Source organism: Lissotriton helveticus, chromosome 2_1 (genome assembly GCF_964261635.1).
Source record: "Lissotriton helveticus chromosome 2_1, aLisHel1.1, whole genome shotgun sequence".
In the NCBI taxonomy this organism is placed as follows: Eukaryota; Metazoa; Chordata; class Amphibia; order Caudata; family Salamandridae; genus Lissotriton; species Lissotriton helveticus.
In genome coordinates this window covers 195,902,203-195,927,802 of record NC_136059.1, presented here as the reverse complement: position 1 = coordinate 195,927,802, position 25,600 = coordinate 195,902,203, and the positions used below count along the sequence as shown (strand labels likewise).

Genomic DNA, 25,600 nt, shown 5'->3' with positions numbered 1-25,600 from the left:
ACCACAGCATCACTCAGCTTCACCACAGCTCCATCTCTGCATCACTCAGCACCACCTGTGCACCAGCTCAGCACCAGCGCACCACCACCTCAACATGACTCCGCACCAGCTCAGTATCACTCAGCATCACGTAAGCAGCACCACCAGCACAGCACCATCTCAGCAACACCTCCTCATCAGTGTACCACCACCAGTGTAGCATCAACTCAGCATGAGTGCAGCACCACCTCAGCACCATCTCTGCATCAGCACAGCACCACCACCTGATCAGTGCACCACCACAGCAGCACCATCTTGGCTTCAGTGCAGCATCGCCTCAACATCACCTCAAAACCACTCCGCACCAGCTCACCTCCATCTAAGCACCACTACTACCACAGCATCACTCAGCACCACCACAGCACCATCTCTGCATCAGCACAGCAACACCTCCACATCAGTGCACCAGGGGAGCACTACCTCAGCCCCAGTGCAACACCACTTTAGCATCAGCACAGCACCACCTCAGCACAGAACCATCTCTGCATCATTCAGCACCATCTAAGCACCAGTGCAGCACCACTACTACGGCGTCACTCAGCACCACATCAGCATAGCACTCTCTCTGCGTGATTCAACACCACCACAGCATCACCTGAGCACCTCTGCAACAGGACACCACCTCTCAGCATCACCGGAGCATCAGGTCTGCACCAGCACACCACTAACTCAGCATCACTAAGCACCACCTCACTTTGCTCCCAGAATCTGGCATCTATTGATTCTCCCCTAGTTTCCCTCTGCTCCTCGTGTTGTAATTCAGGTACTATTTCTCAACCTCTGCCATCCCGTTCTTTATGCCCCCTGCCACAAAAAAAAAAAACTATAACAAACTAGCATTAGAACCGACAGAAAGAAGTTGCCCGCTTTGCAAGGACAAAAAAACAAGTAGACATTTTTGAATGTTTTTTTTTTAATGGGTCGTTCAGTTGTACATTGTCTTCTTGTACAAAAATGCTTAACACTTCTTTATTATAACTTTTCAATATGCTTCACAGTAGCCGCAATGCTCTACACAGCATAGTTTAAAGACCGTGGCAAAGCCAATAGCTCTGGCTAAACACTTATAAGCTCCCAAAGGCGAGAGACCTGTTTGCTATGCCAATGCTTGTTTGTCTTTAATTCCTTCAAGTGTCATGCAATTGAATTTTCTGTGTTTCTTTATATGAATGTGCAAAACACTCCGATTCAAATAGGTAACCAACCAACCATATGTAGGTCCTATACCGACGAAACTGTTTGACCATACCGATGAAACTGTTTAGTAAAAAGTGGTGCAATGATGTTCTTAATAATGACCTCTGCCCTGCCTGTAATGCTAGGCCTGAATCCATTGTGCATGTTATTCTTTTGTCCAAATTACAGAATTTTAAGGAAAAAATGATACCACTTTGTAAACTAGTCAGCCCGAGCCACTCCCTTGAGGTGTTAAAAATTTTGAGGACAAATACACACAGAGTTGTGGTCTGTGGCCTGTCTAGATATTGGCATGCACTGTGGATCAATCGCACTAAATGCACTTTATGATGTACCACATTTTTTTAAAGTGATCTTAAATCTAGTCTCATGCAGACTTCTTTCGATCTGTCTAGAAATTGTTATGCCCTGTGGTTTAAGCACACTAAATGCACTTTACGATGTACCTAGTTTTTAGATCCATCTGATTTTATATTTATTTATATGGAAATTATTTTATGTAAGCTCACTTTATTGGCTCCTTTTAGTTATGTGCTTTGTACTTTTATGATCCTTTGCGATGGAAATAATTTGATTGATGAGAAGTCCTATACTATCATACAATATTTTCATAAAGATAATGCATACATTATTTCACTGCGGTGTCCAGTCTGGATTACGTTTATATACCACATCCAAAATGAACTAACTTGTACAGTTTTATTGACTTCAAGACGGAATCGTTTGTAGATTTTTCGAACTGTATATGTGAAAGTTTACAGCTTTATCCAAACCTAGAAGACTGGGTAACTGGAGCCATTATTAATTGTTCTTAATTGCATCTTGATCCTAGTCTGATAACAGATCTAAAAAGATGCACTTTGACACATTATAATGCTAAAGATGAAGCGCGACTCATATAATCAAAAAGCCTTTAACTACGGGACTAAAAAACGATCCACAGTGCTTAGTGGCACTCATTATTCTCTTGAAATACGGATCCTTTTTCTGTGTGATTTTTGCATTTACTTTATATTGTAGATTAAACTAATGGACGGGTGAAGGTGCAGTGCTAAGGGGGCAGTAGTGATGGCATGCTAGAGATCGGTTTGATATTTCCTGTAGAATTACATTATAAATGCTTGGTGAATTTGAGTGATACCATGTTTAAATCCTTCAGAAAGACCTCTTATTGTAGCATGCATTAAACAATATATATATATATATATATATATATATATATATATATATATATATATATATTTTTTTTTTGTATGAAAGATGCAAGCATGTGAGTGATGAGGCATATGTCCTTAGACAGCAATGTACTCGCCAGTCTACAATTTGAATATACTTTTGAATAACATGCATTAATTCTCATTTTTTATCTACCAATATGGAGAAGAAATGTACTGCAAAAAATTGTATATAAAGTTCTCCAAGTGTGCTCGATCTAAATCAAAGTGCAGCCATATTTTTACACCATTAGATCCTGACGTTTGTAGTTTGAAGTGTTAAAGAACATTTGGAAAAGATCAGCGTTGAAGTATTGCTCCTAAAGACATGAGGTTAAGACTTATGAAAAACATATAGACATTATCAAAAAGAATGAGTACCACATGGTATTATGAGACTCCGTACAGAATATGGCACAGTGGTGTGTAGAATAATTGTGTTAACTTGTCACTCCAGACAGTGCAACTATTGAAAGCCTCCTTGAAACCTTAAATGTATAAATCGGACATACTGCAAATGTAACTTGATATGCAACAAATGCCAGTAAAAAGTCTTTTAAAAAGAAAAAGACTGGTAAATACCTTCGCAAACAATTGAGTGCCCAACGGAATCTGGATATTTTCGAAAATATGGATATGTTGAGGGCCAGGCTAGAGGTCCTCATGCCATTTTAAGTTTTTCATTCAACGTTTGGCACAGAAAAGTGTGTAATATGTTGTGTGCACAGTCATAAAGTTTGTGAACCCGAAGCCCCTAGCAGCACTTGTTAGATTCTTTAATATATAGGTGGACGTGACCATACTTCTTGCATATCACATGTCGTGTGATCCTTGAAATATTCAGCAGGTAATTTGTAGCATGAAATACGGATAGTGTTGGAGTTAGGCATCGAGTGTTGAAGTTTTGTTCAGTTTTAACACTGCATCTGTGGTTGAGACAATAACCTTCACAGAAGACAAGCATTGGCATTGCCAATGGGTCTCGCTTGTGGGACCTTATAAGTATTTAGTTTTGCAGCACAATATCCGATTATGCAACAAGGATATTGTGCTGCAAAACTAAATACTTATAAGGTCCCACAAGCGAGACCTATTGGCTATGCCAATGCTTGTTATATAGTGCGGACAACAGTAGTGATACATGAAGCAAAAATTACAAGTGAGCATGTTACAAAAGCAAACGTTACGTTACATGAGACAATAGTGACAGTTGTGCAAGTATCAAGAGCAAACAAAATACAAGAGGTAGCAAACGATATGTTCTTAGAGGAAACAAGCTTCTCGGCATTGCTGGGTGGGGGAGTGGGGGGGGTGGGCGGGGGAGCGGCAGGCAGATGCGAGTGGAGCGCGCGCTGGAGAGGGAGGGGGTGGGAGGACTAGGCAGCGGGAGAGAGGGAGAAAGGAGCGCGAGAGCCCAAGGCGATGGCGGCGGCAGAAGAGCGAGGGAGCAGTTTTTATAAAGCGAGGACAACAGTAGTGATACATGAAGCAAAAATTACAAGTGAGCATGTTACAAAAGCAAGGCAATAGTGACAATTGTGCAAGTATCAAGAGCAAACAAAATACAAGAGGTAGCAAACGATATGTTACTAGAGGAAACAAGCTTCTCGGCATTGCTGGGTCGGAGCAGCAGGCAGATGCGAGTGGAGCGCGCACTGGAGAGGGAGGGGGTGGGAGGACTAGGCAGCGGGAGAGAGGGAGAAAGGAGCGCGAGAGCCCAAGGCAATGGCGGCAGCAGAAGAGCGAGGGAGGCGTTTTTTTATTATATAGTGCGGACAACAGTAGTGATACATGAAGCAAAAATGACAAGTGAGCATGTTACAAAAGCAAATGTTACGTTACATGAGGCAATAGTGACAGTTGTGCAAGTATCAAGAGCAAACAAAATACAAGAGGTAGCAAACGATATGCAATAGCATATCTGAGGGAACACGGCCTGGGGAAGCTGGCTGGGGAGGGGGAGGAGAAATGCAAGGAAGGCTGTAATTAGGGGAGGAGAAGCCGAGAAGCCGCAGAGCGCACGCTGGGCGAAGCCCTTTGATGTGCTGTGCGGCAAATGGAGGGAGGCTGATGCGAGTTCATGTTTGAACACGTGGTTCACATGAACTTCATGAAAACGCCAGCAAAAAGCTGGTGGTTTCATGATGTTTTCGCCACTTGAATTCTCGCTCCGCTCGATGCGCATGCGCGCATCGATAGGTCGCGAGACCTAAAAAACTTCCACATCAGCTACCTTAGACTAGCTGACTGCTGTCCTAAACTGCTACTGTGATGTCTGCGTTGATCAAACAGTTCTGGTTTAGAAACATGGCACTAAATATTAGCTTAATACATTCATCTGTATGGGGACGATATTTATTGTATACATTCCGTACAATGTTAGATGGAACTGCCATTTTAGCTGGTGTTTCAAGATGAAAGCATCGGTATATATATTTCGAGTTACTGATGGCTAGCCATTATCGCTGATTGTGTGGGACACATTGATCTAGGGATCGTCTGTAAATATATTTTATGGAAAACTTCACTAAGATTTTGCTTATCGAAACTTGCACTACATTCCCTTGAAATCGTATTGTGACACCTTGCTTTTTAAATCTATTAAGACAGTTGTGTTTTTGCCTCCGATGCTTGCTGCTGGGAGTGATAATGGTCCTAATATCTTCCAAGCTTATGCTTTGTCTTCTTTCCACAGACTACTGCCACACATGTCACCGTGTCCCAAGTGCCCAATAACACCAGCTGTACAAGGTTACCCAGCGGGCTACCTTATTCCGATTTACTGCATGCCCTCTCTGGTACGGAGAGGCAGTGCGTTGAGACGATTGTCAGCATGGGATATGCCTATGAACATGTCCTGAGAGCCATGCAGAAGCAAGGGCAGAATGTAGAGCAGGTAAGTACATATGTACCAGTGTAAGACATTTAGATATCTTAATACAACACTCAAATGGCACTATGTGCATTGTATAGTAATAGCAATGTGTACTGCATAGTAATAAAAGATAATGGTGGAATAAAGATTCATGGCTCATCAGCTTAGGGTTAGTGCCAAGCAGCATCTCTTAGAAAAAGAAAGGCCCTGGGGAATGGAGTCCCCGCGGCCCTAAAGATTCGGGGAGGATGGCAGATCACCCCGCCACATATTAAAAAATGAAGGTCTCGGGGACGGGGTCTCCTAAGCCTTTCTTTTTCTAAGGGGAAGAAGGTGCGCAGCATGCCTCCCGAGCAAGTAGTGGCCCCAGGGGTACCATCCTGGACCAAAACATGCTTCCAAAGGGGAGGGAGCGATGTGCAGCCCGCCTCCAAAAGCCGATAGTGGCTTTGGGCACCATCCCCTGGCCTACAACATACTTCCACAGGGGACGGAGAGATGTGCAGCCCCCTCCCAGAGCCCGTAGTGGCCCGGTCACACCATAAATAGCACTTATTTGGGAGCCCATCATGGGCACCCACAGCACACTCTAGTGGGGGCAAACGGAGGGAAGCTCCAGGGCCCCACGGCCCGCTGGGTCCCTGCATGCACCCTTCCTGGGTGCTGCGTGAGCCGGCATGGTTCCTACGTGGTTTTTCCTGCTCCTGCCGATTGGGGAAAATCTGAGTTTCTAGGCTTGAAAGAGCATGGACAGAGAAACAAGTCTGCTCCCAACCGACTAAATTATTTTGAAAGCTCCCGCCAAGTGGGTGCAACAAGTTTGAACTTGGGCAGGGAAACTGTGTTCTGGAAACAAGCTCCCCTGGAAATCATAGTGGTGCTGGCCTCGGGGATGGGGTCCCTGGGGTCTTTAGCGGCCCTTTATGGGGGTGGAGGGGCTGGATGTCCCCCTTCCCCTTTCAATGGGGCGGGTTTGGTCTCCGTGGTAATCTGTGGCTCTGAGAGGAGGCTGTGTACCAACTCTCCTATAACTATATAAGTCGGCCCTGGGGATGGGGTCCTCGTGGTCATTATAGGCTCATGGAGTGGGCTGTGTGCACTCTATTCTTTTATTATATTTTGACCCGGGGATAGAGCCTGCCCCTGAAGTCGTACTGATTTTCATCAAAAGGCACCCAATTTATTAGCAAACCAAAAAAGGCATTTTCTATGGAAACACAGACCTAACTATTACTACTCTGTGGCAACTGCCACTGGGAGAGAGATATATCTAAAAATGAAGATGTGGGTGGGCACCAAGGCTCCCAAAAAATAAATACAGAAAAAGGAATAAAAAGTGAGCTCCAAGTGCTGCTCATTCATTATTCCGTAATCTAAGCAAGGAGTGCCTCTTAATGCTCAGCAAGGGCTTTTTACATATATATTGTTTTTAGCCTGGTGGTGCCATTAAATGGGGCAGGGGCACCACCAAGCATTTCAATCAATCAATCACAGAATTTGTAGAGTGCACTACTTACCTGCGAGGGTCTCAAGGTGCTGGAGGTAGATGAGGGAGGGCGCTACTGGTCGAACAGCCAGGTCTTGAGTAGCCTCCTGAAGGTCAGCAGGTCTTGGGTCTGTCGTAGGCTGAGTGGAAGGGTGTTCCAGGTCTTGGCGGCGAGGTGGGAGAAGGATCTGCCGCCGGTGGTTGTTCTTTGGATGCGCGGGATGGTGGCGATGGAGAGGTTAGCGGAGCGGAGCTGGCGGTTGGGGACGTAGAAGAGTAGTCGTCTGTTGAGGTAGGCTGGGCCGGTCTTGTGGAGCGCCTTGTGTGCGTGGATGAGGAGGTTTTTTTTTTGGTTTTTTTTTGTAAGACCTTTATTGTATTGTCGATAAAGTATACACGGCTATGAGCCTACAACCCTGGGGCTGGCTGCGAGGATCGAAATTGTTATAAATAGGATTTACACAGCCCTTCAGCCGACAACACTAGGTCCGGCGGCGTTGCATTGTAAATGAAGTCATACATTTTTTATACTTTTTGTAATTGACAGCAAGGAACAGTTAATTACAACTTAGAGACCGAAGAAGCAAACCAGTATAAATATTACGATCTAGCACTTCAAATCCTACAAGTCTTGTCTTGTCCTTCCCGACTGGACAGTATAGTGCCCCCCTCCCCCCAACAACAGATCGTGCATCGCATGTAGAACAGTCAAGTCATTCATCCGTGTCTGTTCCTAGTGTAAGCATGTAGTCGGTGAAGTAGCTCCAGACATCCTTAGGGCTGGATTTCGCTGGGAGCTCTTCCTCAAATGTCAATAATTTATCTCTGCAGCTGGATATGTCTCTCAGCCACCTAGATGTCTGCGGAACCTTTCTACTGTGTTGCGCAATTTGCCTCTTGGCCAGCAACAGGGCTATCGCACAAAATTTACGTTTGGTGGCTTTGAGTCGCGGTACGATACCCAGTAAACATGTTCTTATCGTGCATTCTAACTCCGCCTGTATCATGGTAGAGAGTGTGGTGGTTACTTCCCCCCAGTATTTATGCACCTGAAGACAGGACCATGCTAGATGTATGAAATCCGCGCCCTCTCTGCAACATCTTTTGGACCGATCTTCATCCTGTAAGCCAAATTTAAGCATGCGCGTAGGCGTGTAGTATGTCTGATGTATGAATTTAAAATGTATGAGTTTAAGGTTGCCATTAGGAGTTAGAAGCTGTTAGAGCACACGTCTGTTGCCATTTTTGCTCTGTCAATGGGTCTACTAATGCTACATCCCGTCTTGCTTTAGCCTTATCAGTGGTGTGTGGGATTTCAGCCTGCGCTGTGGTATATAGCCTTGACACTAAATACGATAAGTCATGGGTTGTGATGATCATCTGAAGTGTGTGCAGACTGTCTGGCTCGTCGGGGAACGTGGGGTAGAGTTTTCTCAACGCGTGCTTTAGTCTGTAATATGTGAAGCAGAACATGGGCGTTTTATTTTGGATATACGTCAGTTGTCCTATGTCTAAGAATGTGCCCTCATGAAACCGGTCCCCCATTGTACCGATGCCTGCACGCTGCAGTAGTGACATACCCACTTTTTCCCCTGTTAATGATAATTCTTGATGGTGAGTCAATGGCATTACAGGTGCATATAGCGGGGTTTTATGTGCCAGTTGTCCCAGTTTCCGCCAGGCTTTGATCGTTGTGTCTATGGTATTGATGTCGTGGGCATGTAGAGGCTGTCTGACATGAGATAGTATCGCTGTTAATGGAATCGGCTCCGCGTCTCCTTCTTCAATAGCAGTGTGGGTCAAGTACGGTATTTCATGATACCAGTAAGCAGCGTATTGTGCCTGAGCACACAGATAATATAATAGAAAATCTGGCACCCCGAAGCCTCCACGAATATATGGAAGAGTCAGAGTTTGAAGATCCACTCGGGCTTGTTTGCCCGCCCAGATCAGTTTCAGTACAAGCGATTTTATGCGCCGGAAGACCTCTCCCGGGGGCGTAATAGGGATGTTATTAAATAGGTACAACAGTTTAGGCAATATATTCATTTTCACTATCGCTATGCGATCAGCCAGAGACAATGGCAGTTGTATCCAACGCTGCAGCTTGTCTTCTAGTTTGGAGATTGCCGTTCCGTAGTTTGTCCTTATCACCACCGCAGGGTTCCTGTGATACATCACACCCAGATATCGTATGGGATCGCGCTGCCATTCCAGTGGATACTCAATATCAATTGGAATCGTCGTATCCGAGGGATAATGGAGGATTTGGACCAGTTCATGGCTAAGCCTGAGTGACCTCCAAATTTGATGTACTCTCTGAGCAAACTATGTAGGTGAGTGTCAGGGTCGCGAACATATAATAACATGTCATCCGCGTAGAGCGAGATATGAAGTGGTCTGGAGCGAAACTGCAGGGCCGAGGATTTGTAGTTCTGTCTTATTATGCAAGCAAGTGGCTCGAGTGCCAGCGCGAAGAGCAAGGGTGATAGTGGGCACCCTTGTTTCGTGCCTCGCTCTATCTGAAAGATATTCGATACATACCCATTCACACGAACCCGAGCACACGGTCTGGTATATATCAACGACACCCATTGTACGAAATGCTTGGGGAAGCCCATTCTGTTTAAAATGGTAATCGGATACCTCCACTCAATGGAGTCGAAAGCTTTGGCAGCATCGAACATCACCGCCGCTGCCTTCATGGAGGGTTGGAGATAGTGTGAAAGGGCAAACAGTGACCTGGTGTTATGGGACGTGGTCCTTGTAGGGATAAAACCCGCATGGTCTGGGAGGACCAGTTTTGTCATCAGCGGGGTCAATCTAATCGGCAGCAATTTCGCGAGGATTTTTGAATCCACGTTAATGAGTGATAGTGGTCTGTAAGAGTCACATATCTCCGGGTCTTTAGAAGGTTTTAAAAGGGCGATTATTACAGCCTCCCGTTGAGTGGGGGGCAGTTCCGAATGTTCGAAAGATGCCCCATACATTTCCACCATGTAGGGAGCGAGGACCTCCGCGTATTGCTTGTAAAACTCTTTGTGTACCCGTCGGGGCCCGGCGCCTTCCCATTGGGGAGTGATTTGATCACGTCAGTCACTTCTTCCACTGTAATAGGTTGAGCTAAATATTCCCTCTGGCCATCCGATAGCCAGCCTATGGCCACATCATTCAGGTAGTTGAGGATTTCCTCCTCAGACTCTATACTCTGTGACCTGTATAGTGTCTCGTATGTGTCGACCAAACTATCCAGAATGTCCTCAGCCTGTGTCTGCAGTGTGCCATCCCCCGATTTAACGCGTAATATAGTCGTATTCACCTTACCTTCACAAATTTTTCTTGCAAGTACACTACCAGGTCTGCCCCCACCGCCGAAAGATCTGGCCGTGTGTTTCCGGTCCAGGTATTTTATTTCATCTTCGATATATGTTTGGTGTTCAGTATGTATGTGGCGTAATTCCCCCAGTAGTGTAGAATCCTGATTGGACTCATAGGCCACCTCTATCTCTTTCATGCGTGTTTCGCAGCGTCTTATTTGCTGTCTGATGTCCTTCAGTACGCCTATTGTGGTGCTTATGCACACGCCTCTTATAGTGGCCTTAAAGGCCTCCCACAGCAGGCCCGGGTCTTCGACCACTGGTGCATTTATTTGAAAGTATTCCTTTGCTGTGAGGATGGTGTCAGCGTAAACAGTGTCAGTTAGAGCACTCGAGTTAAATCTCCAATGAAACGTGGTGGAGTGTATTGTGGTATTGTGGTATCGTGAGTTTCAACAGTACAGGGTTGTGGTCGGATAGCGTTCTCGGATATGTCTTGTGTCCATAAAGCAGTGCTATCTGTGCCCAACCAATAGTCCAGACGTGACCAGCTTTTGTGTATCGCAGAGATGTGAGTGGCTCCTGGCGTGAGAGCGTGTCTGTGCCTCCATATATCTGTCAGTGATAGGTCTGTCATATGATCTAGCTTGATCCTTGCTTGTTTGTGTTGTTCTGATGAATGCAGTGAGCGATCCACCCCATCTACTCTTGTCACGTTCCAGTCCCCCCCACAAATAATGTGCGTGTCAGTAAATGCCTGTAAATGTCTCCACACTTCCTGAAAGAATTCTGGCGCATCTACGTTTGGACCATATACGTTGAGCGTTAGTCGTTGTCCACGTAATGTGCCCGACACTATAACATACCTCCCGCCTGGGTCTTGTATCACTTTATTTATCGTGTAGTTCACTCCCTTCCGGACTAGTGTGATCACCCCTCTCGAATAAGAGGAGTACGTGGCCGTGTAGGACGATTCCGCCCATCGTTTGCCTATATGTTGCCGTGTGTTAGTTGCAATGTGTGTTTCCTGCAGTACAGCCACATCAATTTCCCATCTGTTTAAGAAAGCAAACACTTGTCTTATTTTATTCGGTTGTGTGAATCCTCTAATATTCCACGTCAGGAAGTTTAAATGCGTTCTACCACGGTTACTACTTCCCTGCGTCATTTGAAAGGCTGTTCAATACTTGTCAATAGTGGGTAGAGAACAGTCAGACCACAGGCCCACTGTTATGTGATCGTTCGTATGTGGTTGATTGGCCCAGTGCCAACCGGTATTCAGGACATTGCTGGTTTCGAAATCTTCTGGTCTTGCTGGTTTCGAAATCTTCTGGTCTCCTAACATGAACAACTCCCCTACCCCATCTCCCCCCACCCACTCCAGCAACCCAACTCTGCCGAAGCCATTTACCCTTAACAAATGTGCCCTGCAAACCATAGAGTTCCAGGACATCTCCCATCATAACAAAACTTTTCGGGGGATACCCTCTTGAAGGTCCGCTGGGGGCGCAACTTATCATCCAACTCAATGGATGCGGACGACTCTATCAGCGTGTTACGCAATCATGTTTGGTGCGTCTGTCTGCCACCCCCCATCCCCGCCAACAACAATTTGAGCAAAAGACTGTAATCTACAATTTCTATCTCCGGCCAAATCACAGCATTACACCTGAAATACCCCAGTAGCGTTGGGCGACCTCCACCCCCCGCCCCCAACACCCAACGCCTAGTCACACCACCCAATCTGTTGACAAATTGTGGAGCATGCAGACACATGTGAAAGTTACATCTGTATACTGTAAACAGTTAGGGTGTAAGTGACAGCAAGAAGGCCACAATCGCCGTGTGGTATTGTTCTGAAACTTTCATGACCATGGCAGTCTTCACTTGTGATCCCCCCCCAGGACGGGCAGTGAGTGGGTGTCCCCCCCCCCCCCCCCCCCCCCCCAGAGCCCAGCATATCACATTAGATGTCAATTAGAAAGTCTGAGAGTGGGGAGCCAATGACCCCCTGGGCGGGGCAATGAATGTGAACTAGCGGGCAGGCCAGGTCGGTGATCAGCATGTGTATCAAATAGTGAAAACCACAGCAGCTCTCCAGCACGAGGAGTGTCAATTAGCGGGAACAAATAACAACACAATGTCCGTTGCAGTACTTGCTCTTACTTTTCGGCGTATGGGGTGACATCTATCAACCGTGTGGTATTTTACAATTATCACCCACCCCCGCGATATCTTACCACCTTTTACTAGAAGTCTTCACCAGTACTTTCAGTCTGAGTCCTGCTCTCTCTCCTCACGAGCATTAGTTCTATTTTGCTTCAAAACTTTTTTCACAAATTCCTGCGCCATATTAGGGGACGGCAGCAGCACTGGTTTGCCCTCCCACATCACGTGTAGCCTGGCCGTAGCATGGAATAAGTGATGTTGAGATCTCTAAGTTTGGCCTTCACTGATGTATATTCCTTTCTCGCCTGTTGCACTGCCACGGTGTGGTCCGGGTAAAATTCCAGAGTATTCCCTTGGTAGGTGACCTTTCCTTTCTCGCGGGCAAGTCTTAAGATGGTATCTCTGTCGCGGTAATTGAGTATTCTCGCTACTATCGGTCTAGGTGCTGCTCCAGGTGGTGGACGGGGCGCGAGTGACCTATGCGCACGTTCTACTATAAAGATTTGCGAAAATGCTTCTTCTCCGAAGAGGTCTTTGCATAGTTTCTCTATGTACACCTCCATTCTGCCGGTTTTCGTCGACTCCGGAAGGCTGCGATGCGTACATTGTTGCGTCTTGAGCGCGCTTCCAATTCCTCCTCCTTCGCCATATTCACCTCCATGACGCGTTCCATGCCTGCGCATTTGGTGGTTGTAATGCGCGATTCGTCCTCCACCGCCGATATGCGAGTTTCGGCCGTGTCCAACCTCTCACCATGTTTTTCCTGCTTGGCGGTCATGCTGTCCATCCTGCATGTCAAATTATCCAACTTGCCGTTAATGTCCTGTAGATTTGTTTGGATAGCCAGCAATATTTTTTCCATGTTGCTACTGGGCGCTGGGTCCGCCAGCCCACCACCTACCGCCATGTTGTCTGTAGATTTGGGTGTTGGTTTTTTTGCTTTCAAAAGATATCTTCTGTTGTTGCTTGTCGATTTTCACCATCGTTGGCGGCCGTGGCGTTTGCTGTTTCGGCACTTGGACTGAGGACCTGGTGATCCTAGCTGGCGTAGCCGTCTTGACTGCTGGGGTGGGATATGTGTTTGGAGGCTACACGTAGAGCAGTGATGCAGGGGGTCTCTATCACTTTGGCTCAGGCACAGAGCCCCACTTCGAGACGCTCAGCCCACGCAGATCACTCCCGAACTGGTCGCAGTGGCCTTGTGCTTCACATCCGCCTCTACTAGTTGTTTTGAATGTGTGTTCCGGCAATCTGTGTACACATGAGGCGCCTCCGCGGAGTAGACCAGTGTGCAATATGGCGCGCTCAATGCCTCTTTGCACTCGACTTTCAGCAGCCACTGTGTGTTTCTCACTCCTCAAACACAGCGTGTAGTTAGTACCGGCGAAGTGAATGCGTGTTCGTGCAGGCGGGCCTGCCGCCCAAATTCGCGCCTTTTTACTTGCCCTTCCCCAGCAGTATTGTCCTCACCAATCGGGCACCATATCTCTCGCGCTTGTGGAGAAACAGCATCAATATCTCTTAGTGCTGTGCTTGCCAGGGTGTATTCAGCAGCAGTAAGCCCTCCCTTCACTCGCCCGTAGCTGCTGCAGATCGGCAATGAATGTCGGGCTCCGGCTATCTGGGCGCCGCCATCTTGTCCCCATACATTCCGAAATCACTGGAGAGTTTAATCGGTCGGGGCTCGTAACACGCCATATATAAGTGTTAGCGCTGAAGATGTCCCAGTGATTGCGACGCACTCCACTCGGCAGTGCCGATAAGGTATAAAAGCCGCTTACTTACAGGACATAGCAGCGTTGCACGGGACAGTCTCCGCGTCTTCCGCCATCTTTTCCGTCGCGTAGTCCCGTTTACAGAACGGTGCCGATTTATGGCTCTTGTAGTGTGTTTAGGGCCCTCATCTTTTACCCAATTGTTCCCGGATATTTCACAGTCCACGGGATGTGTTCTTGGTGTCAGATCGGCGGGTTTTAGGCAGCCGCAGACAGCGATGTTGTCGGCCGTCCGACGGAGCTGCGGATCACACAGCCATTCCGCTGTGCGCCCCCTAGCGCCCTGTCGTGGATGAGGAGTTTGAAGGAGATTTCTCCTGTCGACTGGGAGCCAGTGCAGGCTTCTGAGGTGGGGAGTGATGTGGCGTGGCACATCGAGGATGAGGCGTGCAGAGGCGTTATGAATGCGTTGTAGTCGTTCGATGACCTTGGCCGGGGCTCTTACTTATGGGGCGTTTCCATAGTCTAGTCTGCTGCTGACGAACTGTCGGCAGGGACATACAGAACACAGCTCATGCGGGGCCTCAGGGCTGACACAAAAGTGTACTTTGCTGAAAATGTAGGGTCGGCGCAATCAGGTGTGGTAGTGTGGGAGGCATATAAAACAGTGCTTCGGGTTAGGGCCCAAAATCGAATCTCATGGGAGAAGCGGAAAGCGCAAGTAGAACTTACCTCCCTGGAATCCCAAATACTAACTTTAGAACGGCAGTACCTGTCTGACAGACCCGCAGGTACTTCGGCGGCCGACTGATGTTCAACAGCAGTATAAAAGCCTGGTGACGGACGAGGCCAAAGCACAGGCACTAGCGACCCTACACCCACGTATGACATGGGGGATAAGTCTGGGAAGCTTCTAGCGTGGTTGAGCCGTAAAGAAAGGGAAGCCAGGTGGATAGAGGGTGTGGTAGATAGGCAGGGACAGCTACAGAAGGGGGACGCCCAGATTGTATGGATTTTGCCTCATACTTTAGTGACTTATATAAGGCCAGGGACCTGGGTGGCTCGGCAGAGATCACGGACTACCTGACCACTATTCCAACCTCGATCTTAGCGGACGAGGATAAGGAGGCCCTAGAAGCTGGTATCTCGGCCACTGAAATCAGGGAAGCCATAGCCAGATTACGTCCGGGAAAGTCCCTGCGCCCCAACGGGCTACCAGCTGATTTTTTTAAAAAAGGAGCCGATTAAATGACAGCCCATCTATTAGCGCTGTTTAAAGATGCAGCTCAGGAGGGTATTCTCCCACTTGATCTGCGGATGGTTGTGATCGTACCCTTTATATAAACAAGGCAGACTTCCGGAGGAATGCGTATCCTATCGTCCAATCTCCCTCCTGAATGTGAAGGTTAAGCTCCTGGCGACGATCTTGGCTCTCCGCCTGCGTCAGGTAACTTCAGGCCTGGTACACCAGGACCAGACTGGATTCCTACTGGACAGAGCGGCTAGTCAAAACTCGAGGCGGACCCATAATTGGCTCATGGAGGTGGAGGGGCGGGACGATCCACATATGTTCTTCTCCCTGGACTCTGAAAAAGCATTTGACGCGGTACATTGTCCCTTCCTAGAGGCGGCTCTGGAAAAGTTTGGCGTTGGCCCTAACTTTCGGAAGTGGGTGGGCCTCCTGTATGCTGACCCTAGAGCCCTGGTTAAGGTAAACGGGATCCTCTGACGACTTCCCCATAAGGAGGGGGACACGGAAGGGATACCCCCTTCTCCCACTGCTCTTCGCCCTCACCATTGAAGTAGTGGCCTGTGCGGTTTGGCAGGAGACGGAGGTACAGGGATTTCGGATATCCCAAACGGATACCCAGGAAGAGAAAATCTCGCTATACGCGGATGATGTACTGCTCTATATCAACCAACCGGACACTACAGTCCCCGTGTTGTTCAGACTCTTGGACTGGTATGGCTCCTTCTCAGGGTATACGATAAACTGGCATAAATCAATCCTGTATAGTCCACAAAAGGAAGTAACATGGCCCAACCGCCTAGGGCCCTCCAGGTCACTCAGATGGGGTTTACGTACCTGGGCATATATTTGACAACTGACAGAACAGTGTCCTACTAAAAAAACATTGCACGAGTGATCACAAACTTTGTGGACGACGCTCTTAGGTGGAAAGCTCTCCCTCTCACGATATTGGGCAGAGCCGCAATGCTTAAAATGATCACTGTACCTAGTTTCCTGTATGCCCTACAAAATGAATACTTTACGCTCCCCAGACAGACATTCACAACGATACATGCAGAACTGCGCTCTCTGCAGTGGCTGGGAAAACAACCCAGAATAGCTCTTGTCACGCTCCAGAGGAACCAGTACAATGGAGGGATCTCTCTACCAGATATAGAGGCTTATTACTGGGCTGAGCATCTGGCGCTGATCAATGACTGGCTTCATGCCTTGGCTGACCACCCTACATACCGCCTGGAAAGGGACACCATGGCACAACGTACTAGTTTGCACTATTTATACGGGGGCACTGGCAGGAGATGACTACTGCCGGCCACACAAATAACCATAGAGGTCTGGGATAGGGCAACGAAGATGATGGGATGGGCGCATAAACCTACAAAACAGATGCCGATATGGTCCTGCGCCTGGCTGATGGAGCTCCACAAACTCAGAGGGTTCAAGGGGTGGGATGATGTTGGAATCTCCACGTTGAGGGATCTGGTGGCTAGAGGCGAACTTAAATCCTACCAAACCCTGGTGACGGAGTATGGCCCCGTCCCTCATTGTTCCTTAAATACGAGCAATTACGCCACGCATGGGGGGCTGAATCGGCGCTCTCCTCTCCCTTGCCGGAGTACGCCCTGCTAGAGGGACGTCTGCTCCTAACAAGCTCGTATCCCTGACGTACCAGACCCTGGATAATAAAACACCAGATGGGCAGGGGAAACTGAGGGCGACCTGGGAACAGGATGTGGGTGAGATGGACACAGTAGACCGTGAAGCAGCCCTAATGCACCACAGGGAGGTTGCGATAAAATCACGGTTACGACTCATCCAATACAAGATACTACACAGGGCTTACTATGATAGGGTCAGGCTACACCGCATGGGACGAGCCAGTGACTCTTGTTGCCTTAGATGTAGACACCCTCATGGGGACTTCTATCATATCATATGGGAGTGCCCTATTATCCGCACTTACTGGTCACAGATACTAGGAGAGTTGAGTGAAGTGTTGGAGACAGAGCTTACTATGAAACCTAAGTTTGTCTTGCTAGGAATAACCAACGATGTGGATTTGAGCCGACCACACCTGATCTTCACTATGCTGGCCCTGGTGGTGGCGAAGAGGGACATCGCAAGGGGGTGGGGAGCGCTGTCACCGTCCAGGGTGGAGGAATGGAGCCGAGGTATGAATTTGTATATGGCAGCGGAAAGGGTCACCTATAAGGCTAGAGGCTGCCCCCGAAAAATTCCGAAGAGTATGATGAAAGTGGAGAAGATATCGTGGCCTGGAGGGGGGGTTGGGTTCTGATTCATTTGCTAAGGGTCCTACTGAATAAGGCTGTGTTTCGGGGTGGTGAGGGGTGAGGCCCTGGACGCGACAGGGGCTGCTGGCTGATAAATGGACTATGTGAATGGATGAGCTGTAGGCGGTTGTTGTGATAGGCTGATGATTGATATTGGCATTCTGGAGGGTGGGTGGGAGGTCGGGGGCGCAGAAACGTATGGTTAATCGCTTGTGATGTGCCAGCTGTGTTTATGTTGGTTAAAAATGCTAATAAAAATAATTTTTAAAAAAGTCTGCTGCTGACGAAAGCCTGAGTGACTGTTCTTCTTGTATCTGTCGGGATCCACCTGTAGATCCTGCGGAGCATGCGGAGGGTGTTGAAGCAGGAGGAGGAGACGGCGTTGACTTGGTCATGTAGAGCGTTGAGTCGAAGATGACTCCCAGGTTGTGTGCGTGGTCGGTGGGTGTTGGGGCTGCCCCCAGTGCCATTGGCCACCAGGAGTCGTCCCAGGCTGATGGGTTGGAGTCGAGGATGAGGACCGCTGTCTTGTCCGTGTTCAGCTTTAGTCTGCTGCTCTTCATCCAACCGACAACGGCCTTCTAGCCTTCGTGGAGGTTGGGTGTGGCGGTCCTTGGTGACGGAGAGGATCAGTTGAGTGTCATCGGCGTAGGAGAGTATGTTGAGGTCATGCTGTCAGGCGATGTGTGTGAGCGGGGCCATGTAAATGTTGAACAGTGTCAGGCTGAGGGATGAGCCCTGGGGTACGCCGCAGATTAATTTGGAGGCTTCGGATCGGAATGGGGGGAGGCGGAATCTCTGTGTTCTGCCAGAGAGGAAGGAGGTGGTCCATTCCAGGGCCTTTTCTTGGATCCCTGCGTCATGGAGGCATGTGCGTAGAGTGCGGTGGCAGACCGCGTCGAAGGCGGCAGAGAGGTCCAGCAGGATGTGGGCTGCTGTCTGGCCATTGTCCAGCAGGGTCCTGATTTCGTCTTTGGTTGCGATGAGGGTGGTCTCTGTGCTGTGGTTGCTGCAGAATCCTGACTGTGAAGGGTCCAGGATGTTGTTTTCTTCGAGGTAGCGGGTTAGCTGTCTGTTGACGATCTTATCGATGACCATGTTCTTGAGGTCCTGCAGGTCGGCCTTGGGTTTTTCGAGTATGGCGTTGATCTCGGCGTGCTTCCAGCTCTCTGGGAAGGTCTCGAAGGAGAGATTGATGACGTTGTGCAGGTGGGGTGCGATGGAGCTGCTGGCTTTGTTGAAGATATGGTGCAGGAAAGGGTCTGGCGGGGAACCGGAGTGGATTGTGCTCATGGTCTTGATGGTGTCATCGGTGTTCACTTTGGTCCACGCAGTCAGGGGGTCGTGGTCGATGGTGTGCGGCGCGTCTGGTGTCTGTTGGGACTGTCTGGGTGTTGAAGCTGTCGTGGATGTCGGAGATCTTGCGGGGGAAGAAGGTGGCGAGGGAGTCGCACAGGGCTTGCGATGACGGGATGTTGTTGGTGTTGAAGCTGGGGTTGGGGAGTTCCTTCACTATGTTGAACAGCTCCTTGCTGTTGTGTGCGTTGTTGTCGAGGCGGTCTTTGAAGGAGATCCTCTTGGCGGACCTGATGAGGTGATGGTGGTTGCGGATGGCGTCTTTGTGTGTTGCTTGGCGGTCTGGTGTCTTTTCACTGTGCCACTTTTTCTCTAGCTTCCGGCAGGTCCGCTTGGATGCTATGAGTTGCGAAGTGAACCAGCTGGCTCTCTTGCTGGTGTCTCTGTAGGTGGGTTTTTTCAGCGGGGCTAGGGTGTTGGCGCAGTAGTCTATTCATCGTCTGAGGTTGTGGGCAGTGTCGTCGGTGTTGGATGGGTCGGTGGGTGGGCTGAGAGTGAGGTTTGTCTGTAGTTGGTCTTCTGTGACTTTGTTCCAGCAGCGGCGTGTGATCTGTTGGGTGCGGTGGTGTGTGGTGGGTTACTGGAAGGTGAAGTGGACGCAGTGGTGGTTGGTCCAGAGGAGTTTGGTGGTGTGGCTGAAGGAGATGTGGGAGCTTGAGGAGAAGACTGGGTCTAGTGTGGGGCCGGCGGAATGGGTCTGCGTTATGACAAGCTGTCGTAGTCCGAGTTTGTACTTCAGAGTGGTGAAGTTGCTGCCGTTGTTGTTCTCCAGGTGAAAATTCAGGTCTCCGAAGAGGATGTAGTCTGCGGAGGTCAGGGCGTGTGTGCTGATGAAGTCGGCGATGGAGTCGCTGAACTGGGTTTGGGGTCCGGGGGGGTCTGTAGACGAGGGTGCCTCTGAGGGTGGTGTTGGGGGTCTGTGTGGATCTGGATGTGCATGCGTTCGGCGGTGTAGAGTGTCGTCTGTGCTGGTCGATACCCTGATGGTGTTCTTGTGGACTATGGCGATTCCTCCTCCTACTCAGTTGGTGCAGTCTCTGCGGGTAATCTTCTAGCCGGCGGTGGTTGGGGTCCTTCTTGGTGGGTGCTTCTGCGGCTTTGAGGCTGGTGTAGCTGCAGTTCCGGCAGGTGAAGGGACTGCATGTGCGTTTCGGGGCGGCCTTAAAGCAGGTGTGGGTCCGTCCGGGGTTGAGTGCGTGGAGTGTGCTCGCCTCGTGGCGGTTGTCGTGGTGGGCGCGGGAAGCGAGAGGACCAGGGGTTCTGGTGCTGGGCGCAGTTCAGGAGCGGCTGGGCGCAGACGTGCTTGCCATAGGCGCGCCTTCGGCAGTGGCCGCCATATATGGGGAGGTGGAAGGGAGGAGCTGCTGGGAGGCGGGAGGGAGGCAGGGGCAGCGAATGGACGGTGAGGGGGGGCAGCAGGGGATGCAGTGGCGGGATTCTGCATTGGCGCGGATGCCAGGGTGCAGGGACTGGGCACCAAAAACAAGGGGCACAGAAGAAAAGAAAATGGGGCACAACAAACAGGGGCAGGGAAGCAAAACGGGGCACAGAAAACGAAGGGGCACAGAAGACAGAACGGGGCACAAGACCAAAGGCGGCAGGGAAGCAATAACGGGCCACAGAAGAAAAAAACGGGACACGGAACACAAGGGGCAGAGTGCGAGCTTACCAGCAGCAGCGGGCAGGAGACACAGGTGGAGCTGTGTAGTAGGGGAGCGACCTACCTGGCAAGGTCTTTTAATGTTGTGGGAGGCTGAAAAGAGTACAGCCGCCCCCCATTAACCTTAAAAAAAATAAACTGTAAATCTCTTGGGTCATTAAATCCATGACCCCAGGAGAGCTTACTGTATTTTTTAAAGCACTTCTCAGCATTCTTTGGCTGGAGTGCACCCACCTCTTGCCGTGGTTTTATGGCTGCATTTTTTGGGCGGACAAATGTTGAAAGAGAGACTCAGACATGTTGATTTAAAAAAAAAAAAATGTTTATAAAACGTTATTACATTTTGTTAGTCCCTTTTATTTTTAATTTTTTTATACAATTTTTATTTTCAGTTTTAAAGGAACATTACACACATGAAGTTCACCAAGGTGCGATACAATTCCTCTCAGGAAGGGCCCATCTAAGAGCAAAAAAAAGCAGAGCATCAAATTTGTAATAACATAGGCAAAGTCAGTCCTTGGCATGCGCCCCCGGCTGTAGTCTCTCAACAAGTGCAACACAGAGCCGAGCTGACATGTCCATAGGTCGGCTGAACCAAATAACCAGGCCAGATATCGTCGCTATGCACCTCGGTGAACTGTAAACCGATAAACAGAACTCCCCCCCCCCCCCACCCATTCCCTCCCCCCATGGTGGCGACTCAGTCAATCCTAAACTCCTTCCGGCAGCAAAATTAGACCTGAAATAAATGAAGTGACCTCAGGGATGCGGGACAGACAGCGGATGGTAAGCCTTTAGACAGGAAATTCACTAATGGACCCCACTGGAATTGGAAGTTCTTAAAATTACCAAGGAATATGTCCGCCATTCTCTCCAAACTCAGAAGTTTCCACAGTCGTGCGTGCCACAGCGAAATTGCCGGTGCCTCCTTTTGTTTCCAGGCAGCTGCCAGTGTAAGCTTGGCAGCACCCAGGCAAAGCCACAAAATCTTTTTATCTGCTCTGGTCTGGTGCTCTAGGCCGGGTTCTCGGAGGCCTAGTAGAACAGAGGCCATCGAGTCCTCTATGGGATACTGCAGAAGTTCCCTAATGTGCGAGAGAATCTCTTCCCAATAGGGCCGAATCACTGGGCAGTCCCACCAGATGTGGCGAAAGTCCCCAAGAAACCCGCAACCCCTCCAACATTTATCGGAAGTGGCCGGATAAAAGCGATGTAGCCTGGTCGGGCATAAATACCATTGCATAAGAGTCTTAAGGTGGGCTTCCCTGAGGTGAAGCGAGTGATTAAACTTCGTGATATCCCGCCATAATGCTGTCCATTCAGTGTCTGAGACATCTCTCCCCAGCATCTCTTCCCACTGTTCCATATACCTAGGCGAGACCGCCGATTTAAGCAGGAGCTGATACAGGAAGGAAATGGCCCCCTTCATTACAGACGTCCGCAGCAGGAAGGCCTCAAATGGGGAGGGTGGTCTCGTGTCTGCCTCCAGTACCCCCGGCGACGTGGCCCAATGGAGCAGTTGTGCATGACAATATTGGTCATTTTGGGGAACCCCATAGTCCCTCACGCAGTTTGCAAAAGTGAGGGGAGCCTGACCATGGAACAGGTGAGTCGGAGCCCTACAACCCCACTCCCTCCATGCATTGAAGGGCCCCTCCCGCTGAGCCGGCGGGAAGGCTGGATTGAAGTGCAAGGGCGTGAAGGGTGAGGGGAACGTAGTCAACGTTCATCCCCAACAAGGGTGTCCCATACCTTCAGGACAGTACCCGTAGGAGTACTTATATAGGCATTCAAGGGGCGGTCCTTCTTAGGCTTCCAAGCCAGATCCCAAAACGACCTCCCCGCCACACTCCGGTCCATATGCAGCCAATGCTTCTCCGATGTTTGCTGTGACCACTCTACCAAAATTCTCAGTTGTGCCGCCTTGTAATAAAGCTGGACGTCAGGAAGTCCCACCCCGCCCTCGGACCTCGGCCTACGTAGTAACGCAAAGGACAAGCGTGCTCGGCATCCCTGCCACACAAATCGCAAGATCTGCGTCCTAAGACGCCGAAAAAAGTCGCCGTCCAAAGAGATGGGCAGGGCCTGAAATAAATACAAATATTTGGGAAGGAGAACCATCTTCACAGCATGGATCCTACCCAGCCAGGACAGAAATTTAGGTTTCCATCTGTCCAATTTGGCTCGAGTCTTTGCCAGCAGAGAGGGGAAATTGGCCGCGAATAGTTTGCCCACAGTGGGAGTCAAGTGGACCCCTAGGTAGACAATCGAGTCAGCAGCCCAGGCTAAGGGTGTCAGAGTGCGCACGCGTTCCGTGTCTGTTGGCGATAGAGTAAGATTCAGGACATACGACTTGCTGTAGTTAACCTTGAAGCCTGCCACCTCTTCATAGTTCAGCAAGGTCTCCCTAACACAAGGCAGCGAGCGTTCTGGGTCCGCAATGGAAAGAAGTACGTCGTCCGCGAAGAGCGTGATTTTGTGTTGCTCTCCCGTGAACGGAATGCCCCGTATACCCTCATGTTCCCTCACCGCCACCGCCAGGGGCTCAATGCTCAGCGCGAACAGGAGAGGGGAAAGGGGACAACCCTGCTAAGTGCCTCTGGTATGCGGGAAGAATGCAGACAAGTGACCATTGACTCCCACTCGAGATCTAGGACTGCAGAAGTTGGCCTTCACCATGGTAATGAACTTCGCCGAAAAGCCAAAAGCCGTCATCGTATGAAACAGGAAGCGCCAGTCCACACGGTCGAATGCCTTTTCGGCATCCAACCCCACCAGGACCGCCGGAATGCGAAACCTGTCCGCCTTTTCAATGAGATGTACAACTCTGCGCGTATTGTCGTGCGTCTGGCGTCCCTTGATAAACCCGGATTGGTCAGGGTGTATGATCGCTGGTAACAGATCCTGCAGTCTATGCGCCAGGATTGTCGAATATAATTTCGCATCCAAGTTAAGGAGCGCTATGGGGCGAAACGAGGCACACTGGGTGGGGTCTTTCCCCGGCTTCGGCAGGACCGTAATAACCGCCTCGGCCAGGGAACCCTTCGAAGAGCCGGTCTCAGCCATGTCGTTAAAGAGGGACACCAGGAAGTCACAAAGTTCAGAGGTGAACGTCTTATAGAAGACAGCAGTATATCCGTCCGGTCCAGGGGACTTGTGCAGTTTCAGGTTAATAGCCCCGAGTACCTCTTCCCTGGTAATTGGTGCCTCCAGGACCTCATTCCACTCCTTGGATACCTGGGGAAGGGGCAAGCGCTGCAGATACTGCTTCTGAGACTCTGCATCCAGCTCGTCTCCAGCATAAAGGTCTTCGTAAAAACGGCCAAAAACGGTCGCCTTCTCCTCGTCCCGGTGATGCAGCCCACCCGCAGCGTCCCGAATCCCCCCGATATACTCACGCTCCCGCCTATCCCGCAGCTGCCGTGCCAAATGTCTTCCCACCTTGTTACCGCAGGAATAAGACTGCCTGCCTAACCTCAATAGCGTCAATTCGGCCCTGTTATTGTAGTGGGCTCTCAATTTCCCACGAACTGCGGTCAAAGGCCGGAGGGTCACTCTAGAAGGGTTGAGCTTGTGAGCCTGCTCAAGGATCGCCAATTCGGTCTCCAGAGCTTCCCTATCCTTGCGCCGCGCTTTATTAAGATTTGCATTGAGGCCCAAGCAAGTGCCCCTGATGGACGCCTTCAATGCGTCCCAAGTGTTGGAGACCGAGGTGTCCGACACTGGGTTCAGCTCGAGAAATTCCTTGATGGCCTTACGCAGCGCCTTACTAGAGACATCGTCCCGCACCACCGAGGCCGGGAAGTACCATTTCCGCTGCCCATCACCAGGTGAGGACCACTGGAGGCTAAGCACCAGCAGACTGTGGTCAGAGACCGAGAGCGGAAGAATGACGGAGTCAAGGACATCACCTCTAAGTGCCTGGCTAATAAAAATGTGGTCCAATCGGGAGTAAGAATGATGGACATGCGAAAAAAAAGTGTAATCTCGGGAGGTAGAATGGAAGAAACGCCAGCCGTCAACCAGACCCAGTTCACCCACCAACTGCTGTGAGGAGGGAGAAAACACCCCTGTATGTACCCTATGGGTCCCAGAGCTATCCACATTCGCATCCCACACCAGGTTAAAGTCCCCCAGGAGGAACGGGTTTCCTTCCGCAAAGTCACCCACACGCTGTAACACTCCTTGCAAAAATTGATTTTGACCAGCGTTGGGGATGTATACCACCACAAAAGTACAGAGTCTCCCTCGGACAAGCCCCTTCACCATCAGCCAGCGTCCATCCTTATCACTACAGACATCATGAGGCTGGAAGTGCAGCGTAGAGCGAAATAGGAGAGCCACCCCCCTATGCTTTGTGGACGCCGAAGACCTATAGATAATGGGAAATGCCTTATGTCGAAGGCGCTGCTCGTCCTTACGCGCTAGGTGGGTCTCCTGGAGCCCCACAACATCCAACTGATGATCAGTCACATACTTCCACACCTTCTGCCTCTTCTGTGGCGAGTTCAGGCCCTTAACATTCCATGTCCCTATACTAACCGGCATGATGTCCCCATAAACCAAAACTCTCTATAGACAGCATTGGGGCCCCCCCCCCCCCACAGTCAACCATCTTCCGTGCAAAGGAACAGTGACAGGCGACCCAAGGACCCCTCCCGCGCCTCACCAGCCTGACCCTCCGCCTCCCGCAAACCCTCCAGTGCCGCAGCCCACTCCCCACAGCCACTCACACCTCTCCAGACCCACCGTATGTGCCACAAATCACTCCAGTCGCCACCAACATTTCCCACCCCAGCCCCCCCAACATTCCACACCCCCCCCTGAAAGAAAAAGAAACAGTGATATTGTAAACAGAACAGAAACATTGAAGATAATACTCATCAGTCCCAGTTGTCCACAGTTCGCGGAGCTCCGACCACTCCGGGGACAGGGTAGGGAGACCATCTCGGTTCCTCCCAAGGTCACGGTCTGGGGAGTCTTCTCCAAAAGTACATCCATTCACCCAGACCGGGGGGGTCTATGCCCC

The 25,600-nt window shown here is 49.8% G+C and overlaps 1 protein-coding gene across 1 annotated transcript in view; it reads left to right on the top strand.

The window, feature by feature from the left end:
• Positions 1-25,600, top strand: part of UBAP1 (ubiquitin associated protein 1) — a 176,739-nt gene that overhangs the window by 117,530 nt on the left and 33,609 nt on the right. Inside the window, exon 5 of the mRNA XM_078674714.1 lies at positions 5,146-5,346. Within this exon, the coding sequence (XP_078530840.1) occupies positions 5,146-5,346 (201 nt within the window). The remainder of the gene's footprint in view (positions 1-5,145; positions 5,347-25,600) is intronic.